Genomic DNA, 21,097 nt, shown 5'->3' with positions numbered 1-21,097 from the left:
GTTTTTGGTCATTTTAAACACATGAGTAAGTTGTTCATACTTCATACTTTCCGGCCCCAACCGTCAACTTGCTTGGTTGGCCAAATTCAACAACTGTATATTTTAACATGTAGTAGGCCAACTTGCCTTAGTTTTTCAATTATGTCCAGCTAAGATTCGGATTCCAAATCATTAACGTTATAAGTAATAGACAAGCATACCAATTTTTTTTATTATTTCTCTTAGCCAGGAGCAGGACACACTTCAAAACCCTGAACTTGAATTCGACATGAAAGTTGGAGTTGGAGCCATTAGAATCTCAAACAAATAATAAAAAAATAACATTTATATAGTATCTTCTTCCTTTCCATTTTCCTACTCTTTATTTCCACTTAAACAATGTGTTACACTGTTAGCACTTTTATTTTTAGCTAGTATTTTAAGAAAATTATTAGCATTTTACTTACAAATATGGGTCATTTTCTAAACTTTAGGGTCTGAGTATAATTTTTAATAAAATTCAACTCATATTTTTTTAAAACATAAAAGTTTAGCCATTTTATTTAAATACTGAGCAATTATGAAACAAAATTTATTATCAACAAGTAATAAATTAAATTATTTAAACTTATTCTAAAAATAGATTTTTACACTTTTGGTTTCTTAGTTTATTTTATGTTGGATTTTAATTCCTTAAATTTTAAGTTCATTAAATTTCTATATTTTTAAAATTAAGCAAAAATTGGTCACATATTTTACCCTTTTTTCTTTTACCTAAAAGCCTTAAATTCTCCTTTTTCTTATCCAAATATTTAAAGATTTATGATGGATTTAAGGTATAAAAAGGTTTTAGAAGTTAAAAATTCAAAATTTGATAAAATTTAAAAGATTTTATAGAATGTTATATAGGTCCGAAGAGATAAAAATTAAAAATTGAGATTTTCTATTTGAGAGGAATATTCAATGTTTTGATCTGCAAGTTTTAAATATACAAAGGGTTTCAATAATTTAGTTAATTTAATTTTGAAAAATTTGAATAAAAAATGACAAGTTGAAAATTTACCATATATATATATATATAAAAGTCAAGTGATCCTGATACATGTATAATTTGTCATGTCTCAAATTTGTTGAGTGTTGTGTATAAAAAAAATCTCACTAAAAATAATTAGTCCTACACCTAAGAAATATTATAATTATAAACCAAAAACACTGCCTATACATACAGAACCTAGCATAGCATAGAGGTTGAAATGAATCAATACAATACTCATACGCTTGAATAATTAAGATGAAACATGTGCCTTAGATCTTCCACTTCCTTGCAAACCATGCAACAGAGAAGATTGAAAAGAAGCATGACCCAAAGGCACCGGCCTATCTGGTAATTTGGGAACATCAGTGTCACCCTCTAACATCTTAAGAGCCTCAGCAATAGTAGGCCTTAAAGCCACCACAGCATGAGCACACAGCATTCCAACATGAACAAACCTTTCCATAACTTTTTCTGGCCCTTCTCTTATTGACTCATCAAAAACTTCCACCATCTTTCCTGATTCCACAAGTGTCCACACCCAATCAGTGATGGCATCCGCTGATGAATTCAAATTATCAAGCACTTTTCTACCACTCATGATTTCAAGAATCACAATACCAAAACTATACACATCACTTTTCTCAGTTAGTTGTCCATATAGAGCATATTCTGGTGCCACATAACCATATGTGCCAGCAACTTTTGTAGTTACATGAGATTGTTCCTCCTCACTACCTTCTTTTGCCAACCCAAAATCTGATAATTTAGCACTCATTTTGGAGTCCAAAAGAATGTTGGTAGCCTTAATGTCACGATGATAAATAGGAGGCTTGATTTCATAGTGCAAATAAGCAAGCCCTTTTGCCACATCAATGATTATGTTCTTTCTTTGTGGCCATGTTAACCTATTGGCCACATTAAGAGATAATTGGTAACATAAGCTTCCATTAGGCATGAAATCATAAACCAAAAACCTCCTCTTACCTTTCAAATCATCACTTGCAATGCAACAACCCTTGAGAGCAAGAAGGTTCCTATGCTTTATCTTGCTTATGATCTCCACTTCATAGCAGAACTCTTCATCCCCTTTACTCTCCAAATTAAAATTCTCCTTAATTGCAACCAAAGTGCCATCTGAAAGCTTCCCTTTGTACACAACCCCATCACCACCTTGGCCAAGCATGTTCCTCCTTGAAAATCTATCAGTGGCACGTTCAAGCTCCGATATGTGAAACCATTTTGCACCAGTGTTAGGCAAAACACTGTTCCTCACACCGTTTTCAATTTCCCTATGATAATAAACCCTTTCCTTCCTTCTCCTATCCCACTTCCTGTACACAACCATCACCACAAAAGCAATGACAACAACACCAACCATGCCACCCAATACCGCAAAAACCAGCTTCACAACTTTTCTTCTCTTCTTTGATGACCCTTTTGTTGTTACTTCACCATTCAGTGGCACCCTCAATATGCAACCAATCGTGGTTGCATCACTTGCACCTTGTGGATTAACAACTGCTGCAGCATATAGTGATGCAAAGGAAAAACATTCTTTGACACTAGCATTTTGGTTAGTACTAGTAAGCTGAAAAGCCACTTTAAAACTTGATGCAATGCAATTTTGACACCGAGTTTCGTCATCAAGGCTTTCTTTGCAGTAAGAGTATAATGGACCAAGCCTAACCGAGTCCACTTTTTGTTCCCAATCTTGTGTGGTTATAATACCTGCACATGTGGAAGAGTTGGTAACAAATTGTGAGGGGTTAGGGAAGCAAAAAGGGACCAAAGAAAGGTCTATTGACAAGGCTTTTAGCTTGGTTTGGAAATCTGATAAGCAAGTTGAGGAAGTGTTTTCATTGGGAAGTTGAAACAATGAGGTTTCTTTGAGGTGTTGGGTGAGGCCTATGTGGAAGATGGTGTTTAATGCTATGCAACAAGGTTGTTTGTTGATTGGGTTTGTGCAAGATGAAGTGTTCCATGGGAAGGTTTCAACGTAGGTGAAGTTGATGGGGCATGATGAGGAGGAGGAATTAGAAGCTGCAACGGTTGTGAGAATGGTGAAGAGGGGAAGAAAGAGTAATATTGTGACGTTGTTTTCCATTTGGAGATTTTTTTTGTGATGGTGAAACAATGGTTTTGTTGGAATTGTTGGGAACTTGGATTTTGAAGCATTTTAATAAGGCATTCTCAGAGGAATGATGATGTTGTACATCGTACTAGTCAAACTTAGTTTGCTTTGGTCTAAAGCCACTTCGGAAAATGTTTTAGTTTATTTTTGTTTTAAAAACTTAAAAAGTCGCTTGTGGCGGTTTATTTATTGACCGGCTTTTTGGTTATCGTGTTTGACATTTTTTGTTTTTCTGGGTTAGGGGGTTGTTGGTAGGTAAGAACTAAGAACGGATTGCGATGGTCGACGATCTCTAGTCTTTTTTTTCATAGTGCAGCTTTGTTTATAATAATTTTCAGATATTATTTGTTGTTTCTGTGAAATATTTTTTTAAAATGCATGGATATGAAAATGAAAATAAAAAATTAGAAAGAGATACAGATAAATAGGATGTTTAGAATTTGATATTTCAAAAAGTATAATTTATTTTAAGAAAAGGTGTTTACTTTCCATTAAACATGGTTACAGTTTTTATTTTTAATTTTATAATGATGAATTCGGTTATCAAATTTTAAAAAATATTATATGGATTTATTCTTTATTAAGAGTATTATAAATTCTTAGCATGAAAAAGAATAAATTCACATTTTTTTTTTAAAATTTAAGAATCAAATTTATCAATATAAAAATGTGATGACCGGACCATGTTTCATCTAACATTATATGTTTTTTTCATTTTATTATTCAACTCACAGTTTTAATTTTCACAGCAAAATATTTATTTGCATGCACTAATTAGAATAATAATGGAAGAGATAATTATAATATCTAAAATTAAGAAAAAAATGTACAGTGTTTAATTGTTCCTCTCGTAAAATTAAAATACCAATTATTATGATCAACGCTTTTATTTTAATCAGATGAATGTTTGAATCTGACCAAACTTTCCTTAAGCAAAGCGCAGGAGTGTCTTTACGGGGATAGACAAAAAAATGGACCATTGAAGCCGATGTTTTGTAAGTCAACATCTTTAAATAACAAACTTTTAGTTATATTTTTTTTTTTAAAAGAAAGAGGGTTGTACAGTGAAAATAACGGATCCAAGAAACTATGAAGGGCTGAATTTTTTTATATTTTAATTATTTAAATATCTAATTTCTAAGTTTTAACCCATAAAAATTTAATGAATAATAAGTTTTATAAAATTATTTATTAATTTTACACATAAAATTGATTTTTTTTATTTCAAATGATACAAGAAAAAATGTTTATAACTCATACAATTTTTTCAAATTTTGAAATATTTTTTGAAAATTTCAAACACAGTAAAAATCATCAAATTTCATTATAATTATATATAAATATGTTTATAATATAATGTATGTTAATAATAATTAATGTTAATAATTAAATATATAGATAAATAAATGATACTTATAATAATAAAAAAACATAATTAACGTAGATAATAAAAAATGATGAAAATTCATATAAAAATGACATTTCTATTAGATGTATTAATTAGTATATATCACTTTGGATTAGATTATAATTAGTGATAAGATATATTATTAAAAGGATTAGTATTTTTACAGTATTAAAAATATTTATATATAATCAGTAGTAACATGTATTAATTATCAAATTTATTAATTAGTATATACTAGTATATACTATTTATTTTTTTATTGGAAGTAGTATATTTATTATTAATTTGTATATATTATTATTATTATATATTTTAAAAAAATATTGCACATATAAGGGAGGGCGAGGGTGTTGAAGCTCCTGGTGGCCCCATTCTATTCCTGACAATGATAAGTCATCATCACAATTTATTAAATTTATGATAATTATTTTAAAAATCATATTAAGAGTAAATTATAATTAAATAATAATATAAAAAATATATTATTAAGTTTATTGATTTTTATGATAATTATTTTAAAAGATATATTAAAAATATATTGTGATTGAATAACACTATAAAAATATTTTATATATATTTTATATTATTAATATGTAATCATTAAACTCATATTTTTTACCCAACATAGTATTCTATTTTCCTATACTATAAATTTTATTTATAATTCAAACATTGGCAAAGAAATTCAATAAAATAAAGGAAAAAGATTTTGGATTATAATTTTTAAATTCATTGTAGTATTTCTTAAGAAGCGGGTATGATTTGTTTCATAAAATAAACAGAAAATTATTTTTTTTATTAAGTACAAGCATTTTAAACAAACTAACCATTTTTAAAAAATTATTTATTTTATTAAAATAAATACTTATTTCATCAAATAAATTTAAACATATTGATCCGAAATTACTTACATAGTATGAATTCTTATATAATGTTATATTTTTTTTAATGTATAATGTTAGATAATTTATTAAGTCTTGTACCATCTCAATTTATATTATCAAAATGTTACATTATTATACTTTATTCTATCAAGTGCAATAAATTGGTCTTTTTTTTTTTTTTATAATAATCGCATTGAAGTTGAACCTATAATCTCCTCCATTTACCTCAACTCCTACCATCTGAATTTATATTATCAAAATGTTACATTATTATTAGACTTTATTGTATCAAGCGCAAATAAATTTGTCTTTAATTTCATAAAGTTTTCCTTCTCATTGATAGAAATATGCTGGCCTCGTTTCACGTTAATAAATTATAACTATAATTTTCTTAAAATATGCTTAGGGTGTAATTTGATAACTTATTTTTTTTAAAAATAAGTATATATTAACAAATATATATAGAATTTTTTAACTGAAAATCCACTTATTTTTTTAAAGGAGTACATTAATAAGTTATGATTATAAATTTTTATAAAGAGTAAAATATATTTTTAGTCTTTCATTTGTTCACTTTTTTTTTATCAAGTGCCTCTATTAAATGCGGATGTGGCAAATAATTCTTAATTAATTTAAGATATTTGGGATGATTTTTATATTCTGGCAGTTAATTAAATATTATAAAAAATTATTTGAAAAAATATTTAAAATATATTAAACCATTTTCCGATGGTGAAAAACCCTCAGATATTATATTTTCGTGGTTTTTTTAACATTGTTTAACTAAATACCTATTACAACAAGAAATTTGAACCCATAACAAACCTGAATTGAAAACCAAAATTTAAAACAAGCACATCACATAATCTCTATCTTATATACAAACAAGGCTCTGACTGCCTGTTGTCTATCCTGTTGACACATGTCTAATAAAAAAAATAATAAATCCTTCAATCCTTCTTTGCTCACTTCAATCCACCTGTCCTGCCCGTTTTTGCTTTTTTGCTTTTCCCCTTCCCATTCTTACTCCGTTCACTCTTTCTCTCCTGAGTTTTTTTTTTCATTTCTTCTTCTCTTCTATTCCCATTCTCACTCCGTTCACTCTTTCTCTCCTTTGGGCTTGCTTTCTGAACTTTCGATTTGTCTTGCATTTGTTTTTTTTTTTTTGCGGTTGCGTGTTCATTCTCTGTTTTCCTTTTTCGGTTTGGGTTTTTGTTTTACTTCCTGTTGGCTTAGCTTTTTGTTTTGTATTTTGCTTCCTTTTCATTCTCGGTCCTTTGCATGTAATCATTTTATTTTTTATTTGTTTTTTTTTATATTGCTTTGGACTGAAAAACTGAAAAAATGCGTGACCTTTGTCTGATTCTGATTTAGTTTGCTACTGTTTATCTGGCCTCCTCTGTGGTTTTGCCTTTCTGTTCGTTTTGATGTCTAAAATTGTTTCTATTTTGTTCTTCTATATCCAGGTCTGGAACTACAATTTTGTTCTTCTTTTTCCAAGTTTGTATTTGGTTCCTTTTGGCCTTTATGTTGGTTTTCATGTGTTAAAAGCTTTCACCTTTGTATTTGTTTTTTTTTTATGTATATTGCTCTGGACTGGGAAACTCAAAAAAGGTGTGGCCTTTGTCTGATTCTGATTTAGTTCGCTACTGTTTATGTGGCCTCCTCTATCGTTTTGCATTTTTTTTCATTTTGATGTCTAAAAATTTGTGGCTTTCACTATATTCTTCTGCATATTTCTTTTCTGGTTACAGATGACCTTTTTTCCTTTGGTTTTGCTGACGTTTGTTGCTATTTTGTTCTTCTATATCCAGGTCTGGAACTGTGATTTTGTTCTTCTTTTTCCAGGTTTGTATTTGGTTCCTTTTGGCCTTTATGTTGGCTGTCATGTGTTAAAAGCTTTCACCTTTGTATTTGGTTTTTATGTATATTGCATTGGACTGAAAAACTGAAAAAAGGCGTGACCTTTGTCTAATTTTGATTTTGATTTGGTTTGGTTGTATATTGCTTTGGACTGAAAACAAACGTGACGTTTGTCTGATTCTCATTTTGTTGTGTACTGTTTATTTTGCCCCCTCTGTGGTTTGTGTTTCTGTTCATTTTGATTGATGTCTAAAAAGCTTTTACCTTTGTATTTGGTTCCTTTTTTATTCCCTCTATTTTTCTGCATCCTTCTTTTCCGGTTACTCTTTACCTTTTTTCTTGGGTTTTGCTAACGTCTGTTGCTATTTTGTTCTCCTATCCAGGTTTCTATTTTTTTGCATCTTTCTTTTCTAGTTACTCTTTACCTTTTTTTATTCGGTTTTGCTAACTCCTGTTGTTATTTTGTTCTATCCAGGTTTTGAACTATGCTTTGCTCTTCTTTTTTGATTGCTTTCATTGACCAAGTTTGTATTTGGTTCCTTTTGATTCTCTGCCCATTTGTTGGTTTTTAAAAATGTCTCTGATCACTAAATGGTGCAAATACACTATTTTTGGGTTTGCGTCTGTCTATGTCTTCCATTGTCAGTAGTATTTTGTCTCCTACTATTTTCCTGTTCTTTGGTGTTTTATTCTGAACAAAAAGGTTTTGGATGTTGGTATCCTTCCCGCTATTTGCTCCTATTTGAATGTGCTTCCTATTTTCTCTATATTTGTCTGTTTTTTTTGTGATTTCCTGTGGTCTTCATTATCTGTGTTGTAGCCATGTCTTGGAAAGAAAATCTCATATCTGAGTTACACACCAGAAAAGGAACATGGAAGATAGTTGTTCGTATCACTGATCTTTAGCAAGTTCGCAAGCAAAATAGTAAACAAGCAATTGAGATGGTGTTGATGGACCAAACGGTTATTGTTGAGTTCTTTCTGTTTGTTGCTATTAGTCATTTGTATTGTATGTGATGTCACTTCATTTTGTGGTTTAAGTGTTTTAGGGTTCAAAAATTGGGGCTACTCTCTGGCAAGAACTATTCACTGAGTTGTGGGACAAGTTACATTGTGGTTCTTCGTATTTGATTCAGAACCTGAGCATTATTGACAACCAATCTGAATACAGAGTCAGCCCAGTTCCACTTTTGGTTTATTTCCTAAAAACTACATATGTCAAGGAAATCCAGCGTCCAGAAATTCCTTCTAATATTTATCTGATTACTCCTTTTGTTGATATAATCTCTGGGGTGGCACCCCGCCATACTTTAGTGGGTTAGTTTGTTTAGTTTTTCATATAACCAACAATTTGATATGCATCTTTGTCTCGAACTAACGTTTGTGTTGGGTGGCCATGTTTGGCAAGACATCGTTGGTGTGGTTGTTGATCTCATTGATGTTAAGACAGTTAATCCCCCTCACAGGATGACAGTCAGGCTCAGGGATAACAGGTATTCAAATGTCCTAATTTAACATATATATATATATATCCTCTCAGACTAATCAAATCAGACCATTCCAGCTTCTCCTTATTATTTTATATGATGAATGGGTTAGCAACAACTAATATGCTGATTGTCATTGTCTGGTCATAGTAACTGCGAGATTCTAATGTCAAATTTGGATCTAGATTGTATGTGAACGCTAACATTGCAGAGATACAACAATTTCGTCTAAGGTTTGTCATTAATTTTACATTTTTAAAATGTTGTCATGCTACATCCCTCATTTTTTTACTTTCTTTGCATTTTTTATATGCTTTAATGGTGTAACTCTAATTTTTTAAATTGTGGTCCATTCAGTTTGTGTGTCCCATTTTACTGTGGTGGAATAACCCATGATAAAGGTGGTTCTCAGTCCCAATCTAGCCAGAGTAATCTGGTGGAGAAGTTTTTGCATAATGCTCGAGTGGTCAGTATAGGTGAAATTAACAACCTCAGACAGGTTACTAATTGAACAATGCTTTCCTTTATGTAGGCTTTACCCCATCTTTGTTTTGTCATCTATTATTTATCGTGTTTCAGGATTGTTACTGCTTGACTGTTGGGACAGTTGATGAAATCATCATTGATGCCCCATGGAGTTATGACAGTTGTCTTAACTGTACAACCACATTTGATCCATCGAAAGGTGACTCAGCTTGTCGTTCTTGCCAAAACAGTGTGACCGATACAGTTCCACGGTTAGCCATGATTGTTTTTTGCACTAATTATTTACTTACACGTTTAATTGTTTAACCAAATTTTGTTGACACTGCTATGGATGCCAAGGTATAAATTAAATGTTAGGATGGAGCATAATGGGGACAAAGGAAACTTCCTTTTCTGGGATGCAACATGTATCAAGCTGTTTGGTAAGACTGCTGCAGAATGTCGAGATGAATTGATAGCGGTATGTTCTGCACGATACAATCATAGATTAAATAATAATTCTGTGGTTTGTGATTGACACCAATTAAATCCCCTGTGTAGGCTGGGGACGATATTAAGGTGTTTCCAACCTGTGTTGATGAAATTCTGTCCAAAACTTGGGCTATCTGATTTAAGTTCCGTTCACAATTGCGCTAATCATCTGTGTTGGATGTTAGTGAAGAACCCCATCATATTCAAACATTGACAACCACCCTTGGGTTGAAGGTAATAACTAATTAAGTTTATCAGAATATAAGGCCAACAACAATAAATGGTGTTTCTCCTGTGTTAATATTTTTCATACAGGAAGAATCAAGTAAGGGAAAGGCAATAGTTGTTGAGCCTGAAAGCTCACCGCCAATTTTCCATCCCACGGTGGGTATTTTTGTTTCGATATTTTTCTGGGTGTACAATTGACAAATGTTTTAAACTATTATTACATCATGACAAATTTTTCCTTATCATATTTTTTGTTAATATATATACTACTAAATGTGTCCACAACCATCGTTGTCACAATCCGCTGATTACGATCCGGGAAACTCAACCTGTTTAACTCCAACCAAAAGGATTAGTTGTCAGCAAACCAGTTCTGATTTGGATTCTGATGAGTATACATAGTATCAATTATCAACTAACAAACATATCAAAGCTAAGTAATTAGTGGTTACATAATCCTGTGGTATCAGCCTCTATGTTTTGTTTTACATCAATTTCATCGTTTTGAATGTGCTAACTTAGTACATATGACAATATATTTTGTGAAGTCCACCACCATTTAATAGCAATGATGTATAAAAAATCGAATGTCAAATATATATGTGAATATGTATTTATCCTTTGACTTCTGTTTTTTTTCATCCGTCTCATACTCTTTACTATCGCCATTGCCGTTATAATTATTAAATCAATTAAATCAGAGCATAACAATTTACTGTTCAATTTACCATACAATAACATATTAATCGATTCAGTTTGCTTTGTTTGGATGTTACTAAGTCGACATTGACTATGTCACGAACAAAATACTTCCTTCGATGCTATATCCTCCTGTCATATTTACTATTTTATTATATATCCAAATATTAGCTTATGTGATTTAATGCTATTATTTATTTATTCTTATATTCATATTTATAATTTTATATTATACATACACACACACACACACACACAGATATATATATATATATATATATATATATATATATATATATATATATATATATATATATATATCAAATATTCATATTTATATTTTATATTATAGTATATTATATTTACATTTGTTGTGCTTTAATGTCACAAATGCTTATTACTTTACCAGGGATGCTGCTTCCAGTATGACTTTGAAATAAATTGGAACTTACAGAAGCTATCAAGATCCATTATTTGTAGTGTGTGATTATATTTCTTAGGAAATCTATATAGAAATTTTTGGGGTTTTGCCTTTGTCAGTGACCACAATAGATATAGCTTACAATCATTTCTCTGTTGCAGGTAAGATGACCATCATATCCTTACATGGAAATATTGATATACAAAAACACGTCCATCCCATTATATTTAACTTCGTTTGTTTAAATATTATTGTTGCCAACACATGGCGTGCATATCATTGATCACAGATCTCAATATCTTTCTGTTGACCTGAGACACAATAACCTGATGCCTCAACATGAGATTGTCTTTTATTACCACCCAAACGGAGGTCTATGGCTGATCATCCTGAGCGAAGACATTGGATGGGATAAAAAGGAGTCTACCTAAATAAGAGTGATAACACTTATAACAATGTTTCGTTGCTTTGGTTGTCCATTAGAAAATTTATATTTTTTTTTGCTTTCATATGTGTTGGGATATTAGACAATATCATATTTGCTGTTCCACTTGAATCAATATTATATGTGGTATAATAAACATATTTCTTAATCAGCTGTTCAATCTCTTGCTTTTTGTGATCTTAAATTTTAATTCAATATCATATTTGTTGTTCCACTTGAATCAATATTATATATGATATAATAAACATGTTTCTTAATCAGTTGTACAATCTCTTGCTTTTTGTGATCTTAAATTTTAATTCAATTATTACTATTATATACCTGCGTAAAACATTGTCTACCGACACACAAAATCAATTCTATTTACTTAGCCTATAACACAACACAATTAAAATTCATGAATTCATCACATCATTTATGAATTCAACACCGCATGCACTAGTGACTAGACACAACAGAAGCGTAGCACAATGTCTTCTACGTCCAACATCTCCCATTTTCTTCCTCTTTAATTGCTTCTCTCATAAAATTTCTCCCATCGGTTTAAACAATTCCCTCAGGTGCCCATGCATTAGTGTCACAGTTTTATAGATATATAAGAAAAGGGAGAAAATCAAACAATCAAAATTCGTAAACACTCTTTCAAATTGATCCCATCACTCCACCCTATTTGAGTAGATATTAAAAATCCATAGCCAAACCAAAACAATAACAATGATGTCGTTAATATATGTCTATTGCTTTGTGAATTTTTCAATACTTAAAATTATTCTTATATTGTCACTAACCTCATTACCTGCAAATGCATTTAATGTGTACAACTATAAAAATGTATGATATGATTGTTCTGCGTTTTATAGGCAGCTATTTTTTGGGATGCCACGCTCCATGCATTTAATGAAACAAATTTAGATACACCTTTACCAGCAACACTGACTAACCTTGATTGGTTAGGTGGTTTCATCCAGTGTATAAACTTACTTCCCTCATTCGACGGCCTTTGTCAATCCTCCATTGATGTCAATCAATCAATATCAATATTAATGCTATGTAAACTATTCTTCAAAAACTTTTGTTACTTTCAATTCATCTGGCAATGCACCATTTAATTTCAAACATTTTGTTTCCTCACTCATCAAACATTGAATGTATTCAACTTCAAAAACAAGGACGATGATCATAAATGTTCACATATAAGAGAATTTGCAAACCAAACACTTTACAACAGTAGATCATTCGCACTAGACTAAACCATCGAGTATGAAATTTAATGCATGTTTTACTATAAATTTTTGTATTCTTTTATGCTATTGTGCTTTTTCAATTGCAAATACATATCCCTTTACTCGCTCATCCAAATAGCTGTAATATTGGTATCATTTCAAAATCCAGCTACTACAGCTACTTATTTAAGTCAGTTTCAACGTTTGATTTTCATGTTGTTTGACAATTATATAAGCCAATTGTTGCAGAAATCAAACTTCTCATGGACAACTATGTTGAACGAAGAAAGCGTAGGAAAATTATTTTACAACGAAAAACACAACGTTCTGTCACTAATGGTAACAATTAATACAAATTTGTAATTCATTTATACATTATTCAAATTAACATTATACTTACAAAGACTATTATTATAGGCAACTTGCAGTATATCTCAAAATGTAGCCCAACCATTAACCATAATAATAACCCCACTACAAGCTCCCAATGTACACCACCACCACACAGAACTTTATCTATGAATCAATCTGGACATTGCTCGACAAACCATACAATCAATCTTTCTTCCATCTAGAGGAATTTGATGTCATGTTATGACAATAAAAAAAATAGAACAACCCCTTCTACATCCACATGCCAAGTCAGTGATCATTATTCCAATATCACACAGTGTGACATTCATATAGGTAATTTTTTTTGTTATGCTATTATTACATATGTACATAGACACATTTTATTTATTATTACATCCTTTTCAAATCTTATTCTATAGTCAACTGATGTCATATTGTGTGTTTATTATGCAGATAAAAATCACACACCATCTAACACTACACAGGATCATCAATTTGTCAGCCATGACCTCTCAGATTCCACTGATGATGATCTAAATATGACACAGGAAAACATCGATATAGGTAATCATCCATTATTTATATTGTGCTTCTTCCATCATCAAATAAATCAATCAAATACTTTCAACTGATGTGTGTTATACCAAATCAATATATATAGAATACTCATTGAATGACCCAACGATAGATGATCTTTGATGATTATGATGAACAGACCATTATAATCGCCTCATCTGCATATCAAAATACAGGTTTTATCTTCCAACTAAAAATTGTATTCAAATGTGTTTGATATATATAATTACTGATAAGTTATTTATAGGTGGTGCTTACATTGATATTAGAGATCCTGTATGGGAATGCCCATATTGTAAAGCTATGATGTGGTATGATGAGAGGATAAATAAAGACAAACAAACCAAGAAACCAAGGTTTTCATTATGTTGTTCTGATGGAAAAATACAATTGTCTCTGTTGCAACAACCACCCCATCCATTGAATTACTTACTTTTCAATAACCAGGATCCTACAGCTAAAAATTTCCAGTAGTACATACGAATATATAATCTAATGTTTACGTTCACATCTCCCGGTATCAAAATTGACACATCCTATAACACTGGAAAGGGACCTCCAACTTTTCGTATACATGGACAAATGCATCATCTTATTGGAAGCCTCCTCCCTATGCCTAATAACTCACCCAAGTTTGCACAACTATATATTTATGATACAAAAAATGAGATTAACAATAGACTTTCACAAAACCCGTCAGTATTTATACTTATGTTACACTTATAAAAGATTACATTTTCAAATGCCTGCCTATTCTGCTCTGACTAATTTTTAATTTACAGCATGCATGATATGCTTCATGAACAAATTATCATTGCAATCAAAAACATGCTCGATCATCAAAATCATTATGCCCAAAAGTTTAGGATGGCAAGGGACAAATTGCAATCTGCTGCACTTCCAGACCTAAAGATAAAACTGATTAGTCAAAGACAAACAGACGAAAGGTTATATAACTTACCAACTACCACTGAAGTTGCTACTTTGATTGTTGGTGATGAACACTCAGCTGATAAAAGAGATATCATAATAGAAAAACAATTCGGACTTCTGAAGAGAATACATGAACTTCATCTTGCATATTTGCCTTTGCAATATCCACTTTTATACCCAAAAGGAGAAGATGGTTAGAGAATAGATATACCTCATAAAGATCATGCCAATATACATACTGCAAAGAGGAAAAAAGTTACGTTACACGAATATTTTTGTTACAGGCTACAGTCAAGAACCAACGAAACTCAGACTATACTTCATTCCAGAAGATTATTTCAGCAATGGATTGTTGATGGATATTGTATGATTGAGTCTCAAAAATTGAACTATGTGAGACAACATCAACAAAAACTCAGGGTTGACAAATACATCAATTTGAGTGTCTCTAATGATCATCCTGAAACACTTGGTAGGGGTAAAGGAAAGAGAATCATACTGCCAAGTAGTTTTGTTGGTAGTCAAAGATATATGGAGCAACTCTATTTTGATGGGATGACAATTTGTGGACATCTTGGATTTCCAGACTTATTTTTAACAATAACATGTAATCCAACATGGCCAGAAATACAACGCAAGGTCACACAATCCAATGTCACCCCTCATAATTGCCTTGATATTATCACACAAGTTTTCAAAATAAAACTCAATCAATTGATGAATGACTTAAAACATGGCAATATCTTTGGTAACATTATTGGATGTAAGTGATAAAAAGATCTATGATTATTTTGTATTTATTATTATTGATTTATTGTTGGTGAGATATAATTTGAATATTTTATTAAGGAGCGCATGAAGAGCCGCATAAAAGCAGCACAACACTTGAGTCCAACTCAAACCATTATTTGGAGTATTAAAAAAATTACTATTGTTTTTTTGTTCAAGACTATTAAAAAAATTAGACATTAAGAATTAAATAAAACAAAATTGTTGGACATCGTTCTCATAATTAACTGTGGTCTCGGTTTCCTTTAGTCACACGGACACGCAAGACCTGTGGAGTAGTTGTCTTAAAGATAGAATAGCTATCCATTAGTTGACGAGTCAGAGCTAAGTCACATTGTAACATGTGGGAGAGGCTGGAACATGTTGACCACAATGTGGTTTGTGAACTTTGATGATATTACTTTCAAAAAAAAAAAATCCGTTTGCACCCTATGCCATTGGGTTGGGTTATACAACCATTTAAAAATACTCAATCAGATATGTAAATATTTATTGCTTATTGAACCTTCCAAAAGACTTGAATGAACAAAAATACCCCTATCTCTCCTGGGTAAATCCCATCTATACCCAATGGCCAATACCACCATTGACCCAAGCATCCTTGACGATACTTATGCAGAAAAAAAGCACATAGCTAGAGATGTAGGAAGTAAAAATTGATGTACAGGAAGTAAAAGTTTACTGTAGACAAATATATAGCTCAATTGAATGATGATTATTTAAGTGTTGGCCTGAACATTACAATTAATAGGGTGTTTCTAGGTGCACCCAGCATATTATTACTGGTGCACCTAGCACTTAAGATGAAATGACGAAAATACTCTTGATTCGTAAGCCTTTTAAGTTGATCCGTAAGACTTCTACGGATCAAGTTGGTCCATAAAAGGCTTATGGATTAAGTTGATCCGTATGCTTAATATCAAAATACGGATCAACTTAATCCGTATCAACCTTACGGATCAACTTGATCCGTACAATTTACGGACCACCCTCACGCACACCCATCACAAATACAAAAAAAAACACAGGGACAATTTTGATATTTTTAGAAAATGTTGGATACACAAAGTAACACCCCAATTATCTGTTGGCTCTGGCCCATTTTAACAATATTTATGATACATAATAGATGGTGGCTTCTTAACTAAGTGGAAGTAGATGGTCAATTACATACCAACATGCCCCGTAAATTGGAAATTGAAAACTTGTCCCGACATTTCAAACCAAAGGATAAACTACAAACGACAAATTCAATATGACCCAAAAAGAAACCAAAATCTGCCAAAATTCGATGACCTTAGTCCTTAAAGCAAAATAAACCAATATGAACCAAAACAAACAAAATTAACAACCCAACAACAATCTTCTTCGAATTTGTACAAACATCTTGATCACTTCCATAATTATTATATTTGCCTCATGGGGTACATCAGAATGCATAGTGTCTCCAATTCCCTGCATAACTAACCCAACATTAAACAACAAATATGTCAAAAACAATCATATTAATGTATAGACATACTTCACAATGCAGCATTGAAATCCTCATTCCCAAACGTTATTCCTTCGCCACCCTTTGCCATATTTCTTCCAACAACATTATGCACATGGTCATCAAAATCTTTCAGCAAATGGGCATCTTATTCTATTATGCCCAAGCACCCTAAAAATACCACACTTAGTTTTACGTTTAGATTTTAATCCTGAGCACGATGGAATATCGTTAGACCCACCGCCCTTTTGCCTTTGCCTTGCTACTGGTGGATTCCTCAAAGTTGCATTGCTTGCTTCATTCCTTAAAGTACCTTCACATGCTTAATTTTCATCTACCTCCAACACACTAGCATACTTATTTTTTAGTTGTTGAACTTCATTCCCCACTTTTTCTCTGACATAATTGTACTCTTCCCCACTTTTGGCAAGCTAGACTACACCATTCCCTACATGATTCCAGTAATCAAATATATCCGCCAACAATATGTGAGTCCCAAAAGTTGGCCCCAGTTGTTAGTTGACCTTTTTATGCACTCTTTGCACTATTAGTCCATCTTGGTAGCATTAGGAACTTAGGCAATTCATCAAAGTTTAGATACACCAAAACAGGAATTACATGGCCACATCAAATCCCAAAAGATTCATATCTTTGATAAGAACATACAAACAACTCACACAAAGGGTAATGTGATATGTGCCACTCCCTTATGATCACTTTATACTTCGTAACTTTGTAAATCATGTGACCACATGTGTAAAATCCTTCTACCCTAAGACACATATACTTTAATATTTTCTAAATACGTTCGTAACATAATTTAATTAAAATGATGTATTGATTTTTTTTTTAAAAATAATTTTACAATAAAAGTATTGCACACCAAATATTTGTAAACTTAAAGAAAATAGATCAATAAAAAAGGTAACTACATGTTAAACAAATCTTTGCTCCTAAGTCCATACAAATCATATTAAATAAAATATGATGAATAATTACTCATTAATTTCATTCTTAGATAAATTAATAAAACTTATGTCCCAATGTCACATTGTTTCAAAGCATTCATAACCCTAAAATTAATAGTAATATAAAATGAAGACCTAAGGTTCTCATGTAGCATCCTCATCATAACCTTACAAAGACTCACCTGCAAGGATGACATTCAACCCAAACACAAACAAGACAGGGAGAGAGATACATCTCACAATAAATTTAAAACATTAAGAAAATCATAAAGATATATGATACATTTATAAACAATTACGTTTCACAACACAAACATGCCTCATCCAAATCAAACATTCCATACACAAAGTCACACACTAAATGCAATGCACATTAGACCTATAGACTCGTGTGAATGTGGTACTATTATGGAAAACACCATGAATGTAGCCTGAGAGTCCATGTAGTCAACGAATTGTCACACAATGAGTAACCTAACACTATCTCTAACCAAGATGACATTGTTGACAACACGTTAAGGTGTTCTGACCTTGCAAGGATACTCCAACACATGTGATTAACATGAGCTTAAAGGAGATTCCAAACCATTGTACCCCCAAGGTCAGAGTCATACATTAACTCATTCATGACCTCCCTAGTTAGGTTCATAAACGTCTTTCACTTCAAAGCACATATGCACAACATGATGTATGGTTTATAAAAAATATGCACATGGTTTATTTTCAAATTCCCTTGGAGATTCCTATCCCATAAGGATTAGATTCTCCTAACATTTTTCGCAATACATACGCAATGACATATTACTTTCGCATATACTCATAGACATCATGCATTCAGACACAATATCAATCATGGACACATTCACTCATTTACACAAATTATCATCACATCACTTCCTTTGTCAAATCATAAGTATAAATGTCATGCATCGTACTACCACTCATTATGATATCAATATTTCATACTCATTTTTCCTCTTACGTTACTATGACTTTCATAGAGTATAATAATCATGTCTAGAGTTGTACTAATCCTATTAAGTTGGTTCTTATCTTTTTAAAAAGATAAGACAGTTATTTACAACTTCTATGTTAACCTCAAAATTCATTTCAATCGTTTATGAAACTAAAATTAGGAAATATATAAACTGACTACATAATTGTGACAACTTAACCTTTACTCACTAAAATTGCAACATCTAGAGCTATATAAATCCTTTTTTAGTGAAATCAAATCCCTTAGCTAGATAACATCTAGGGCTACAACTCTTATGAATAATCCAAAGTCTAATTCTATCATTTAAGTACACATTTTGGTGTTCTAAAATAACATTTTTTATAAAAAAAAATCAGCAAGTGCGTCTAACATCAATTATCAAATTCAATTTCAAAAATATCAAAATGACAAAACATCAAAACATTCGTCAATCAAATTCATCCAAATCATAACAAAACAAAGTGCTTTAGGGTATTCAGAACCCATATCATACAATCTATTTGTGGCTCATTACCACTCATGCAAAAAAAAAAAAAAAAAAAGAACCCACTTCCCTTAACCTCAAATGAAGCAATTCCTTAACAAGAAAAATGAAGACAATCTCGTGACCACAACCAAGAACACATTGACCCAATGGCTTTGTCCACCATGATATCCACGACAACTCTTATTATGACAAAAACTTGATTGTGATTTAAAACACATTGACCCAATGGCTTTGTCCACCATGATATCCACGACAACTCTTATTATGACAAAAACTTGATTGTGATTTAAAACACAATCTCAAGCCGTCTAAATTCCTTGAGTTTGAAAACTCAAAAGGAAATATAAAAATATTGATTGAGGAGCTTCTTGCCTAACACTAATTCCACTTAATTCTTTGGTCATATATGGTTTGTTGGTCTCCTCTATATATAGGAAAAGAAAGGGGCTCATGAGGTTATTTTGTCCAATATGAAACTTAGAGTTTTTCATGATTAAGTGACCTACTTTGGAGATGATTTTCTCTTAGATAGAAGCTGATTTTGGTTTCTAAGATATATGAATGAATTTTAGCTTTTTCAACAAGCTTTCTAACAATGAAAAAAACACCTTAAATAGAAAACTATAACTCAAGATTGACATGGTCTATCTAGGGTTGTCATTATAAAACTAACACTAGACTTGAAAACTTTTCAAACATTCTAACTATAAGAAGTTAATATAATACTCTTCTAATACCAAATATAATATAATATAATACAACAACAACAACAACAACAATAATATACACAAAATACATATTGTATAGGAACACACACTATCACAACACAAGTACATACTTAGGACAAAACCAATAATACACAAATAATAATAACAAATATAATATAATACAACAACAACAATAACAATAATAATAATAATATACACAAAATACACAAGTGTATAGGAGAAAACACACACACACACATTCTCTATCTATCTATCTACAACATTCCTCAACCCACAACAATTAGTAAAACAAATTTAACATAGATAAAATACTATGTAATCATATATTTTCAAACCAAACTAATCCAACCAAAATAACTAAATCCACTTACCAATCATGAATAAGGTTTTCAGACCCAAATTAATAACATATCATTAAAAGATTATAGCATATTAATTATTACCCTGCTTTGAAAGAAGTTTCAGTTCTAAACTTCAAATCCGACACGTAGGCAAATGCTTTAAAAAGAATTTTTCAATCTACTCTCCAGTTCTGCTGGCCACACAAATGCTTTCAATTCCGACTCCACCCTTAACCTCAAAGCAAACGTATAATGACCTTATTGGCCACCCACCACTATGCTAACTCAACCTATGTAACCTTCATAGACCATCTTCACTTCTTTCCCGAAGCAACATTTGTTCTTCCCAATCAGAGGGGGAAATAATGGCATGTAACCATTTATTATTTCTTTTCATTTGTACATTTTTTTAAAATTTATTTATAATATTATATTTTTTTATTACCAAGTTAGAAACCCGATGTAAGATGTCAAGTTATCCCCCAGGGTAGCAAATCCAATCTGTTCATTTTTTTGGACCTATATTTGATGGTCAATTATACTTTCTCACAAGTATGAAAGTAAAGTCACTACTTAATATTAGACTTCACCTTCAATCCCCTGTAACTAGGACAACAGAAAGAAAGTGTTGATTTTTAGATCTTACAAATTGTCTTTGTTAATCCCCTATA

General features: G+C 31.4%; 1 protein-coding gene across 1 annotated transcript; it reads right to left on the bottom strand.

Moving 5' to 3' along the window:
- Positions 1–1,138: 1,138 nt before the first annotated feature.
- LOC114381476 (probable receptor-like protein kinase At1g11050) lies at positions 1,139–3,213 on the bottom strand. Its single transcript, XM_028340742.1, has one exon. It carries the CDS (start codon positions 3,117–3,119, stop codon positions 1,266–1,268), a length of 1,854 nt encoding a protein of 617 aa, XP_028196543.1. The 5' UTR covers positions 3,120–3,213; the 3' UTR covers positions 1,139–1,265.
- Positions 3,214–21,097: the final 17,884 nt, after the last annotated feature.

This window comes from Glycine soja, chromosome 13 (genome assembly GCF_004193775.1).
Source record: "Glycine soja cultivar W05 chromosome 13, ASM419377v2, whole genome shotgun sequence".
NCBI classification, from domain to species: domain Eukaryota; kingdom Viridiplantae; phylum Streptophyta; class Magnoliopsida; order Fabales; family Fabaceae; genus Glycine; species Glycine soja.
The sequence above is the reverse complement of the archived record's forward strand: the minus strand, read 5'-3'. Positions and strand labels throughout refer to the sequence as shown.